This window comes from Acanthisitta chloris, unplaced genomic scaffold (genome assembly GCF_000695815.1).
Source record: "Acanthisitta chloris isolate BGI_N310 unplaced genomic scaffold, ASM69581v1 scaffold14258, whole genome shotgun sequence".
Classification (NCBI taxonomy): Eukaryota; Metazoa; Chordata; class Aves; order Passeriformes; family Acanthisittidae; genus Acanthisitta; species Acanthisitta chloris.
Window position 1 is genome coordinate 18,847 of NW_008686625.1, and position 13,253 is coordinate 32,099.

The 13,253-nt window shown below is 48.6% G+C and overlaps 1 protein-coding gene across 1 annotated transcript in view; it reads left to right on the forward strand.

Moving 5' to 3' along the window:
- The window catches only part of RPS6KA1 (ribosomal protein S6 kinase, 90kDa, polypeptide 1), an 18,391-nt gene extending 14,029 nt beyond the window's left edge, over nucleotides 1-4,362 (forward strand). Inside the window, 9 exon segments of the mRNA XM_009080247.1 lie at nucleotides 2-49; nucleotides 524-649; nucleotides 1,300-1,389; nucleotides 1,598-1,756; nucleotides 1,890-2,051; nucleotides 2,664-2,740; nucleotides 2,859-2,976; nucleotides 3,371-3,508; nucleotides 3,854-4,362. Of these exon segments, the coding sequence (XP_009078495.1) occupies nucleotides 2-49; nucleotides 524-649; nucleotides 1,300-1,389; nucleotides 1,598-1,756; nucleotides 1,890-2,051; nucleotides 2,664-2,740; nucleotides 2,859-2,976; nucleotides 3,371-3,508; nucleotides 3,854-3,976 (1,041 nt within the window). The 3' untranslated portion in view covers nucleotides 3,977-4,362.
- Nucleotides 4,363-13,253: the final 8,891 nt, after the last annotated feature.

Consider the following 13,253-nt stretch of genomic DNA (forward strand, 5'->3'; position numbering starts at 1 on the left):
GGATGGCAAGGTGAAACCTGCCCAGCCACCCCTACATTCGGTTGTGCAGGTAAGAAATGGGGGCAGAGGAACAACTCTTTGAAGGTGCAGTGACACTGCAGGTCTGTGGGACCTCTGTACCATGCAGAGCAGCACTGATGGGAAGCCTGAGGAGTGTTGTTCTGGTTGGAATTCTTGCATCCTGTTGTTCTTTCATTGCCATCGACTGTCACGTGCACAGGTGGTCAGGCAATGTGGGGCTGTGGTTTTCCTCTCCCCAGGTGGATCCATGCTGGCAGGGGGGCTGTAAATGCCTGTGGGTTGAAGGTGCCACCCAAACACACCATGCTCGGTGCAGACAGTTCTAGCCCACTGACCTATATCTGCCTGATTCTCTTCTCCTCCCTCTCCCAGCCCGGAGGAGAAGCTGTGGGATGTGGCAGACAGTCTGCCAGCTCTCTCTGTGCTGCAGTTAGCTCATCACATTGCACAAACCCTTCCCTGAACCCTCCCAGCTCATCTCCTCTCTGCTCTCCTCCTGCAGCAGCTGCACGGCAAGAACGTGCAGTTCAGCGATGGGTACGTGGTGAAGGAGGCGATCGGCGTCGGCTCCTACTCCGTCTGCAAACGTTGCATCCATAAAGCTACCAACATGGAGTATGCAGTCAAGGTCTGAGTGTCTGCAAACGTTGCATCCATAAAGCCACGAACATGGAGTATGCAGTCAAGGTCTGAGATTCACCCTCTGAACTGAGCTCTTAGATTTCTGCCCAGAGAAGCTGTGGCTGCCCCATCTCTGGAAGTGTTCCAGGCCAGGTTGGAAGGGGCTTGGAGCAACTTGGGCTAGTGGAAGGTGTCCCTGCCCATGGCAGGAAGTTGGACTGGATGATCTTTAAGGTGCCTTCCAACCCAAACCAGTCTAGAATTGTACTTCTGCTCACCCCCAAAGTAACACCCATGAGTGAAATCACTTTCCCTGTCTGCATAGGGTCTGAATGGACATTTTCTGTGCTGCTGTGCATGAACCTGCACAAGCTCTGCTCTAGGAAGAGCAGGGAAGCAGCTTTCTCCTCTCCCAGAGGGAGGAGAGCATCTCACTTTTCTTTGCAAAGCTCTTAGCAAATCCAACAGACATAAAACTTTGGGGGTTGGGGACACAGAACTGATGAAGCAACTAGAGGATTTCTAGAGCTAAAGAAAGCAGGGCACAGGGAGGAGATATGGCACAGGAGCTCTGCAGGGCTCCAAACTCAGCTCATGTGCTTTGTCCTGGCCCCTTTCCCACCCCGTGGTGGCTAATGCATATCTCTACTCTTGCAGGTGATTGACAAGAGCAAGAGAGACCCTTCAGAGGAAATAGAAATCCTGCTGCGATATGGGCAGCACCCAAACATCATCACCTTGAAAGATGTGAGTGGGACTCAAAGGATTCACTGTGTTTTGGTTTAGGAAGTGCAGGCTGGGGGTGGAGGGCAGAGTGCAGCTCCAGCATGGGCAGCCCAACAGCCCTGCTTGATTTATGACTCTGGAGTGGGGAGGCATCCCCAGAGCCACCTCTGCTGATCTCTGTCTGCTCCTTGGTGGCTTTGGCTAATCCCCTCCATGTCTGCTTTGGAAGGTGTACGATGATGGGAAGTACGTGTACCTGGTGACGGAGCTGATGAGAGGAGGGGAGCTGCTGGATAAAATCCTCAGGCAAAAATTTTTCTCTGAGAGGGAAGCCAGTTCAGTCCTGCACATGATCTGTAAAACAGTGGAGTATCTGCATTCCCAAGGGGTGAGTATGGTCACGGCTGTTTTCCTGGGGATCTCTCTGGCATTATACTATGCTCCCTCTCCTCTGGGGAGTAACTCTGCCTGTTGGGACTGTTTCTTGCTGGTGTGAGAATGGCCCTTTCTTTGCTCCACAGGTGGTTCACAGGGACCTGAAGCCCAGCAACATTCTCTACGTGGATAAGTCAGGAAACCCCGAGAGCATTCGCATTTGTGACTTTGGCTTTGCCAAGCAGCTGAGGGCAGACAATGGGCTTCTCATGACTCCCTGTTATACAGCAAACTTCGTGGCACCCGAGGTAAGCACTGACCTGAGACCCTCTGGTAGCTCCCTCATCCCTTCCTTGGGCTGTGCTGCCACTTGGCACAGTGGGTCTGCCCCATCCCTAGCTCCAGCCTGCCCTGGAAGAGGTAACTACAGAAATACCACTTGTAGTAATGAGGAAATGGAATCATAGAATCAACCTGGTTGGAAAAGACCTCCATGATCACCAAGTCCAACCCTACCGTGGTCACTAGACCATGGCACTAAGTGCCACATCCAGTCTCATCTTGAAAAACTCCAGAGATGGTGAATCCACCACCTCCCCGGGCAGCACATTCCAATGCCTGATCACTCTCTCCATAAAAAATCTCTTCCTAATATCCAACCTAACCCTCCCCTGGCAGAGCTTGAGTCTGTGCCCTCTTGTCCTGCTGCTGGTTGCCTGGGAGAAGAGACCAACCCCCACCTGACTCCAACCTCCTGTCAGGGAGTTGCAGAGGGTGCTAAGGTCTCCCCTGAGCCTCCTCTTCTCCAGGCTGAACACCCCCAGCTTCTTCCAACCTTGACATGGGTCAAGCCACTCTACTGAAATGAGCTCCACAAGAAGAACCTAACACACTTTTTTCCCTTTGCTTGTTCTGCTCAGGTGCTAAAACGCCAAGGCTATGATGAGGGCTGTGACATCTGGAGCCTGGGGGTTCTCCTGTACACGATGCTGGCAGGGTAAGGCTGGAGCCCCTTGCTCTGCAGTGTGCTCTGTGATGGGAGCTGGAGCTCTCCTCCAGCAGAGCTCCCTGCCTGGGGCACAGGACAAACCCAGTGCTCTCTCCTCTCTCCCCAGCTGCACTCCATTCGCAAATGGTCCCAGTGACACTCCAGAAGAGATCCTGACCCGGATAGGTGGGGGGAAGTTCTCCATCAGTGGAGGCAATTGGGACACTATTTCTGATATGGCCAAGGTATGGTTTGATGTCCGTGTTTCATTCAAGGGCTGGGGCCAAGCACAGCCAGTTGCTGTGAGGCAAATTTAGAGCAGACTGGGGAGGGACCACATGAGAGAGAAGAAAACCAGCAGTGTAGCTTCTCCCCTGTGCCTGTCTCCCCCACAGTAGCTTTGTTTTAACTCTGGCTGTGAATATTTGCATTGAACACCAACCTCGTGCTGGACCCACGTGGGGTTTGCTGCTGTGTTATACCTCCCAGACCTGCCAAAAACCTATTTTATACAGAAAGAGGTTGATGTTTAGGGACTTTAAACTTGGCCTCCGAATTTAAATCCTAATCTGGGAGCAGAAAGTGGTATTTAGAGTCTGAAATCTTCTGAAGTCTTGACTTTCCCAATGATGCCCTTAGGATTTGGTATCAAAGATGCTCCACGTAGATCCTCACCAGCGTCTCACAGCCAAGCAGGTCCTGCAGCATCCATGGATAACCCAGAAGGACAGCTTACCCCAGAGCCAGCTCAATCACCAGGACATTCAGCTTGTAAAGGTACAAAGTCTGGGCTGGGCCTTCAGCTGGTTCCTCATGGACCTTGGGGAAGCTGTGATCCAGGTGGGATGGTGGTGGGGTGGGAAAGCAGGAGGGCAGGTTGGAGAGCTGCAAGCCAGGGGAGGCAATACAGACAAGATGGGGGTTTTGGGAAAAAAATAAAAGGAGGTTCTTTAATGACATGTCTGTGTGGGAGGGAGATTTAGAGAAAAAAGATGCTTCTGGCTTTGTTGGTGGGTCTGACTGCTCTGATCCCTTGTCTTATAAAGCCACAAGTCCAAAATACCTTTTCCACCCCTATATGACTTTACACCTGAAGGATTTCTCTCGTGCCTTCTCTCCAAGGGTGCAATGGCTGCCACATACTCTGCACTGAACAGCTCCAAGCCAAGCCCCCAGCTGAAGCCCATTGAATCCTCCATCCTGGCACAGAGAAGGGTGAAGAAACTTCCCTCCACCACGCTGTGAAGCCGAGTTAGGCTGCAGGCACACACCAGATTTTGCACACCGATGGAAGATGGGGCCAGGGGCCAGGGCAGTCACTGTCTGCACAGGAGCTCCCTTGGAGACTTGCTCTGAAAAGGCCAAGTGCCTTCCTGCTCCTGAAAGACTGGCTCCTCCTCGTGTGGACTGATCTTTGCTGAGAGAACTTCACTGTAAAACTTTTTTGAAGTGTAAATTGTCGATTTTTAAAGACATCCATCTGTGTATATGAGAACTAGAATGTATAACTGATGTCAAGTGGCACTAAAAAGCAGCTCTGATTCACCCTTCCCTATGTAGGGCCAGGTATTTGTTGTTGCTACAGCATTTCTTGGAGTTGATCCTCTCTGACGCCGTTACAGCTGGAAGACTGTGTCACATTTGGGGTCTAGGCTTTGGGGTTTTTCCTCCCTTGAACCTCTGGATGTCCTTCCCAAAGCCAACCCTGCAGCCTCCCAGCCAGCAGTGCTCATGTCTGTAAAGGTCTTCCCTCCCCTTCACTTTTTGTGCATGTGTCCTGTGTGAGGTTGATTTTTCAGCCTCCATTTCTCCCTCTGTCCCCCAGCTCAGCAGTTCAGTTCTCTGAACAAAACCAACCATGAGTTTTCCAAACCCTCCCAGCTGTGCTAGGTTTGGCTCATTCCTTCCCTCTGCCCTCCCACCTTCATGTTCTCCCATCACTCCCCTGTGAGTTTGTCACCTGTGCAGGTAAGGATGACAACAGAACCTTCTCCTGGGCAAAGCCAAGGCTTTGGGCTGCCTCTGGCTGCTGCTTTTACCACTTTGAGTTTTCCTTCCCTTCAGCAGAAAAAAATTGTTTTTTTAATTTAACTTTGTCCTACAGCTGGTAACTCAGGGTTTCTTTCTGACTCGTACAATAAACGTGTCATTCAGGTGACATCATGTTACTGACTGACTTTTAGCTGCAGAATCAGCGACTCCAGTCGTGTCCCCACGTTGTGCAGAGACAGTGCTCCTCGCTTGCCTTTTGGGAGAGCTGCAAAGCTTTTCACCTGGCTCCACGGTGGGAAAACCAGCAGTGCTGCAGTAGGGCTGCATCTCATGCCACCTTCTCTCAGGTGTAACACCTCACTCCGCAGTGGGAAGTGATTAGAATCATCATGGAACGAGGCAGTAATCAGCAGAAATGGTGGCAGGATGCAGAGGGCAATTTCTTACTCTCAGGACATTTTAGTGCTGATAGAAACCAACACCTAGAAGCAAACTGTGCTAGAGAGAAATTCCTGCCCCATTCTGGCTGGCAGGGAGTTGCTGGAGCTCTGTGGTTCCGTGGTGGCAGTTCCTCAGGAGGAGCAGGAAGGGCTGCAAACACTCACAAGCTCAAGGATGTGCCTGAAGCCAGCAAAGGTTCTCATGTGAATTTCTGCTCCTTTTAGCTGATCATATCATGAGAGAGGAAAGTTTCTTTTTTTGCTTAGTCCCAGTCGGCTCTGAAATGGAGAAGTCCATAAAAAGACTTAGCTGAGACGTACAGCTCTCGCCTCTACCCTCATCCAAGCAGGTCCTGTTCTAATCCCTGGAGCAGCTGAAATAGTCACTATTTTTTCTTTCTTTATTCCAAGTATAGCCTGAGTGTCCAGGGCTGCTGAGAGGAGGAGGCCACAGCAGTGTACACTGGATTTTCTTACTGATATTGCCACTGACCCCAGCAGAGCTGGATTTGCTGTTCAGAGAACTAGGGATGAGGACACTCCACCATCCAAAATGCCTTCCTTAAAAATACTTGCTGTCTCCTCTGGCATGATCTTGTCTACAACTCCACAGTAACTCTCAGGCCAGTGGTGTGCAAACTGTAGGTACTTGCAACCAATACCATAGTTAGAAACATCTTTCTGGAGCCAAAGTCAGTCCCTTTGGGCTCTCTTGGGATTGAAGAAGACACCTCAGCAGTTTTTTCTGATCATTTCCCATGCTGTACTTCATGGGTGGGTCTGGAGTGATGGATGGGGTTGGATGTGTTGGTGGGGATCATCACCCCTGTGAACCTATGGACCATCAGGGTCTTACACCCTGGGGTTTAGGGGGTCTTAATCCAAACATTCTCCCTGCTTGGAGGGTAGCTGGTTGGTTGTATGAAATGGTAAATATTTTCAAATATCAGTCAGGAAAAACATTCCAACCTTTGCTTAATCCTCCCTGTAATGGTGCTGGTGTGAGGTCAACTGGTGACAGCTCAGAGCTGTGAGGGACAACCCAGTGCAGAGCTCTGTGGGCACTGGGAGAGCAGCCCACGACTGCTGCAGGTTCTGCCTGGCACTGAGACAATACCTGGGGCATCAAATCCTGATCCTTGGGGTGTCAAACCCCAATACCTGGAGCATCCAGCCCCTCTGCCTCCTTGGGGTCTTCAATCAGAAGAACTTTGGTGCAGCTGTAGCTTGTGGAACCTCCATCCCTCTGGAGAACAGTGAACAAGAAGGGCTACACCTTGCTCTCTGGGGTGCTTTTAACCACATTGTTCTGAGTGATCCTACCATAAGTAAAAAGAAGTCTTGATTTTTAGTTCCAAATCAACCAAGTGCTGTTACTTTTTTTAATTCCAGTGTTCAATAAAAATGGACTTGTTGAACTTTCTGTGTATGAGAACTGTAGGTGTTTGTGATGAGTCAGGTGGGCTCTCTCCTTCCCTTTCTGGTTTTATCCTGACAGTATTAGACCTTTGCCAAAATACAGCTGGGACCAAGTGTTGTCATATTGCCTGAAATTGCATTATTTGAGGTGAAAGTTAAGTACTTAATCCCTATTGGGGTGAGCTGATATCTGAGAGAGAATGAATGACCTGCTCTCTCTTTCTCTGAGGTCATTCAGCTTTAACTTGGGACAGAGGAGATCACATATTGTCATTTTGTTTTAACTTCCCTGTATAAGGAAATCTTTACAAGGAAAACTACTTTTCTTATTTCAGATGCTTAATAGTCAACTTGACCTTTAAGATTTTGCCCTTTGGGTCTATATGAAAGCTCAAGGGAGCAAAAATCAAAAATCCAGCCTCAAATTGCTGAGGCTACTTGGAATTAACCTATGTGCAAAGAGTGTGTTAATCCATTGTCAAGGAGCCTGAAAATCATACTGAGCAGCTCTGTATAATACAGCTTCAGTACAAGAAAGGTTAAAGTTTCCTATTTTGGGGCATAACTCAGTGGTTTCCCTGTTGTAAAAGAGGCTGTTTCTCTCCTTCCCACTGTGTACAGTAGCTGTGCCTTCCCTTAACGAAGTGGCACCACTTCTGTCCATTAAACAGAGCATAAACACACAGATTTTGGTCTGATAAATAATCCCCTCGTGATTCCTTAGGCTGTCTTTGAAGCTGAAGGCTGAGAACTTCCTCAGCAATCACCTTGTTATTCCTAGTGGAACTTCACTAAGCAACTGATCTGGATTTTAACTTGTTTAGCTAATTCTAATCCCTCCCCAAGTATTGAGTTAGCTGATGTCATTCCATTTCCAGGCTCTGGTGGATGGTGAATCGTGCTGCTGGTGGCCTCCTGAGTGCCACCAGCTCCTCGTGGTAGCCACTGCTGCTTCCCAAGGACATGGGAAGCTTCGGAAGTAGTCGGTGCCTACAAGTGTGTCGCACGGTACGTGGGGCGGATGCTGAGCTTTCACGGAATATTCAACAATTTAATCCCTCTTTTAAGGCAAAGAAAACATTTAAAATGTTTCAAGGTCTTTTTTTGGCAGTACATGGGGGCTCTGAATAAAACCTTCACTCACACTAGGGAAGCTGGAGGTCTGCTGCCACTCCAGTTTCTTGCCTCTGGTTATTAAAACATCAAGCTGTCTTACTGCCTCAGCTCAGCTAACTCGCTGCCTCCCTCCCTTTGTGTGGCTCTGAACACCTGCCATTAATACTAATTCGACTCTGGAGAGAAACTCCCTTTCAGATATGCTTGTCTGAAAATAAATTGACATGTAAAAAGGTCTCTTTTGTCGCGAAGTGCATGGAAAGTGCCGGGGTGAGGAGCCCATGGCTTACAAAAGGAGCCACTGACTCTTTCAACGATGTGTGGAGGGGGTGAGAAATGGGAAATGGGGAGTGATGCTGTAACTGGGCTGATGTGATATGGCTGGGGAAGGATCCCACAGCTGTGATCTCTGTTTGGGGTTAGACTTTGAGATTTTGGGTGATTTTTGTCTTTGTCTCACCTATAAGTTTTTCCCTGTGAGGTGCTGAGACACTGGCACAGGTTGCCCAGAGAAGCTGTGGCTGCTCCATCCCTGGGAGTGTTCCAGGCCAGGTTGGATGGGGCTTGGAGCAGCCTGGGCTAGTGGAGGTCCCTATAGAGGGACTCCAAATGACTTTAGTAAGGATGTGCTTCTCCTCATCTCCAAACGACTTTAGTGAGGGTTAAACCTCATCCTGATGGGGTGTCTAGTCTCTGCCTCCAAGCTGAGAAGGCTTTGGGGTCTATGCATTAGTACTTGAGTTATTTCATGAGACAAGAGGAAAAATGCAGGATTATGACAGTCACAAAATAAGAGTGGGGAAAAAAACAGGAGGGGAAAGTGATATTGCTGAGAAATGCCTGTGATACACAAACAAGGAGAGCTGATCAGAGAATTGGAGCAACTTCTCTACAGGCTGAGAGAGTTGGAGCTGTTCAGCCTGGAGAAGAGAAAGTTGTGTGGAGAGCTCAGAGCACCTTCCAGGAGCTGAAGGAGCTCCAGGGAAGCTGCAGAGGGATCTGTGTTAGGAGCTGCAGGGACGGGACAAGGCGTGATGGGAAGAAATTGAAAGAGGGAAATTTAGGTTAGATTTTATACATTTTTTTCCCTGTGAGGGTGGTGAGACACTGGCACAAGTTGCCCAGGGAGGCTGTGGCTGCCCCAACCCTGGCAGTGTTCAAAGCCAGATTGGATGAAGCCTTGAGCAACCTGCTCTGGAGGGAGATGTCTCTGCCCAGGGCAGGGGCTTGGCACTGGATCACCTCTAAATTTCATTCCAACCCCCCAACATCCTATGATACTGTAATACTCTAAGGCCCTGGTTGTGTCAGGGTGAGTGACTGAGCTCTGCAGGGACTTAAGCAGAGAAAACCTTTTTATTGAAAAATTATTGTTATGAATATCAGCAACAAAAACTCAGAGCGTTACTGGCGAGTCCTTCAGTTTAGGTGTATAATGAACTCCAGGGGTTCGTGTTGTTTTTCCTGAGACAAAAGTTTGTATCACTTTCAATTAGGAAGCAGTAAAAGAATCCTTGGTTAGAGTATTTATTCTGTCCTACAGGCAGCAGTGTGAGCCAGCAAAAGGTCAATATTTTTATTTTTAAGAATTATTTGCTTTGAGCTCCTCATACCCTGGGGAAGCCACAGCTCTCTCCTAAGTAAACACTTTAAAGTCAGTTCTTTGGGCCAAGCTTTGGAGAGGGTGAAAGTGCTTGAAATCTTCTCCAGTGCTGAAACAAAGTCCTGTGTTTGGGGACGGAGATTCAAGTGTTGTGGTGTGGACTTGGTGTTCAGCTGCTTCTTGTTGGGTTTCTAGCGAAGAAACAATTCACTTCATAACGCAGATCAAGTCAAAATATGTTCAGGGCTTGAAAGAGAAAAGACAAGGGAAATGTGGCAATTAAAGAAACGTTCCAGATTAGCTGGTGTCACGTCTGGTTTATCAAACAAGCACAAGCTCTCGGGGCTGTCGAGCTCCAATGTCATCTTATTTTTAAACAGCAGATGGTGTTAGAAACCTGTAACAGGTGGAAGCTCTTCAGTTTTATGTGAGAGATCAGAAGTAGCAGCAATTTCTGGTCTCCCAAGGGGTGTTTCCTTCCCGAGCTGAACAGCAAGCTTGGCTATCCTCTACTTGGATAGTTATTACAGAGGGAAAAACTTCTGAATCACACATGTTCATATGAAAGGAAATGATTCTGATTCGACTTACTGCGGCTGTAATGAAAGGAACCTGGTAATGGTCTCCATAATCCTCTGTTAGCAGCTCTGAGAGAGAGCTGTAGTGGGGGAAATGAGCTGTGTTTGCTGGTGTGCCTCAAAACCCGGCTCCAATCTGCCAGATCAGTTGGTTTCTTGTCTATAATAGCACTTCGCATGCTTAAAGTGTTTTATAAACATTTAATTACCACAGCTTTTGACTCAAAGCCAGGAATCTCTCATTCATCTGCTGCTTGCGAGGGCTGTGAAAATGATATTCAAATTACAGCATTACAGGAAGGGCTGAGTTCAAGCCCCAGTTAAGGAAAGCTCCGTTACTGGGAGCTGGGAGCGTCGCGCGTCCGTTCCCAGACTGAATCACTTACTCCTTCGGCAGTGGAAACGGCAACGTGGCTTGGAATGCGGATGGATCTGAGGGTCTGTGGGTACCCCGGGACACAGAGCTGCATCTTAATCATGTTAGGGAAATTATATGCTGAATTCTGCTCAGCCAGCGTGGTGTGAGCTCCAGAGGCAGGCGGGAGTGCGGAGTTGTCTAGACTGGAGCCTGTTTGATCCCCCCTGGCCTCGCCGTGGCCTTTGCCGCCGTCAGCGGCAGGGAAATCAGTGTTTGTTGAAACTGGCTTTTTTTCCCATCCACCCCCCCCCCAAAACTACTTGGAATTTTACTCCACCCCAACTCCCAGCTCTGTTGTTAAAAACACGTAGGGAAATGCATGAATTTTCCGCCTTGCTCCGTCCCCTCCGTGTCACAGCCTGCGGGGAAGCCCTTGGGGGTCGTGGTGTTTGTGACACCAAGTGGAAGCAGCAACTGAAGGCAAAAAAACTTGTGTTGGATTAATAATTTCTATCGAAGCATCTGCCTCTTCCCAGCTCCCTTTCCTGTACAGCACATTGTACAGCCACAACTGGGTGTGCAGGAATAGAAATAATTTACTTTCCATGAGTTGTCCAGAGCTGCCTCAATTCTTTGGAAGTGTTCTAGGGCAAGTTGGATGGGGCTTGGAGCAACCTGGTCTAGTGGAAGGTGTCTCTGCCCATGGCAGGGGGTGAACTAGATGGTGTTTAAGGTCCTTTCCAAGCCAAACCATTTCAGGATTCTATGATAAAAAGAGCTCTTGGCGGCTCTGTGTATGTTTTGGTGGAGTCACACAAATGATCACTGATGGGCAGAGCAGGAAACACATATCATAAAATTACAGAATCGACTGGGTTGGAAAAGACCTCCAAGATCATCAGGTCTAACCCTACTGTGGTTACCAGACCATGGCACTAAGTGCCACATCCAGTCTCACCTTGAAAACCTCCAGGGATGGTGAATCCACCACCTCTCTGGGCAGCACATTCCAATGCCTGAGCACTCTCTCCGTAAAAAATCTCTTCCTAATATCCAACCTGAACCTTGTTGCTCTTCTTTGGACCTGCTCCAGCACCTCAGTGTCCCTCCTGAGCTGAGGGGCCCAGAACTGAGGTGTGGCCTCACCAGCACCGAGTCCAGGGGAAGAATCACTTCTCTGGTCCTGCTGACCATGCTGTTCAGACTCCAGGCCAGGATGCCATTGGCCTTCTTGGCCACCTGTGCACACTGCTGTTCAGCTTCCTGGCTACCCAAACTTTCTGAGAAGCAGCTCCTCTGTGAGCTGACCCTGATCTCACCGACTTGAGGAAGGTTATCCGAAACTATCAAGGAGAAAACCTCCACCTGCAACTGCTGACATCTCCAGTCTTCCCTGTAATTCCCAAGGCAGATTGTGAACCCCTTTAATAAACCTCACTGCTGGCACTCAGCCCCTTTTTAATGAGGCAGATCCCTAATTCCGTGGCCAAGGATCAGTCGCTGCTGCGCTCACTCTGCTCGGCGAGTCGTGAGCACACGATGAGCAGCGACTCACAAAGTCATCCTGGAGTCCCTTTTCCTGCCCTGTTTAAAGCCAGGGTAGGGAGCTCCTCTGATGTTTCATTAAAGCTGGCTTTTCTCCTCGTGGCAGAGCAGATTTAATCAGACCTGCCTCCTAGTTCCAGCTGCTGGGTTGGAGCGCTCTGATCTGTGCACTGGGTGCACGTCTAATTATGGAGGCAATTCCCATGGATACCGAGAAGAATTGCCTGTACTGGCAAAAAAAAAAAAAAAATCCCAGCTGGGAAAACGGGGAAGGAAAATGTGTTGAAATATTTGGGAAGAGACTTCCAAAGTTTCTTGCATTCTTTCCAAATGCAAGTGAAAAACATTTCTGTTGTCGTCACACCTCAATCTTTAGTGTTTTACAACTAAGATACAAGTTGGTTTGTAAGAGCTGACCCCAAATTGCTGTTTTCTCGTGCTGCTGGAGGATTTACCAGTACCACAGAACTGAGTTTCCTCCTCTCCTTGTTATCTGCATCCACTCAGGAATGCTTTTCCACCTTTGCTTTTCACCTGTACAGCCCCAGAGGTGTGTTTGGAGAGAAAGGCCAACAGTTTGTGTTTCCATGAGGGCACACCCTGGGTGAGGCAGAGTGAGGGCTGGAAATTCTGGTTCCTTCCGCAGTGCCGGGTGGGACTTGGGTAAGTTCCTCCCCTTTGTGTCTCATCCTTCTGAAATGTGTGAATTTAAATACTTATTTCTGTAGACATTACTATTTGAAGGGTCTGTTCAAGGCAAAGGAGAACTCCCTGCTAAAAGGAGAGGGGGAAATACCAGGGCAAGTGCTGCTCAGATGTGGAAAATTAAACAAATATGATTTGGAATGATTTTGTAATTGTTCTGCTCAAGTTCAAACTGCACAGGGAAAAACCAGATTTCTTGATTTAACTACACACATTTAAAAGTCCTTTTGAGGGTGGTTTTTTTTTTCTTTCTGCTTTGGGTTTGTTTGGAGATTTTTGGGAACATTCGAATCAACTCCACAATGGTCATAACTTGCATTTATTTCCCTAATTTCTCTCCAACAGGAGCTCAGACACTTTCCAAGATGTTGCTGGCTAATATGAACACAGAAAATAAGGAAAGCTGTGGTACTATTAGGGTGGATTTCCATCTCTTTCTCATCCAGGGCACCTGCTCCCCTTTCCCTCCCCTCCTCCCAGTCTTCCCAGCTGTCTGTCTGTCTCATTTATGTCAATTAGAGATTCAATGCTGCCTGATTTAATTGGCCTGACTTTCCCCTCTAATAGAAACCCGAGCGCAGGCCAGGCAGGCAGCAGCTCTGTGCTCTGCGCCCGGGGACGGAGTCCCTCCCGCAGTCGGGAGGGCTGAGGCTTGTTTGCAGCACAGAGCACAATAACCTGTTTGTTATCCTCTGTGAGGGAGAGGTTGGTGACCTCCTAACGGGGATGGGACCCAGGAGATGATGTCATTTGAAAGCTTGGGGGG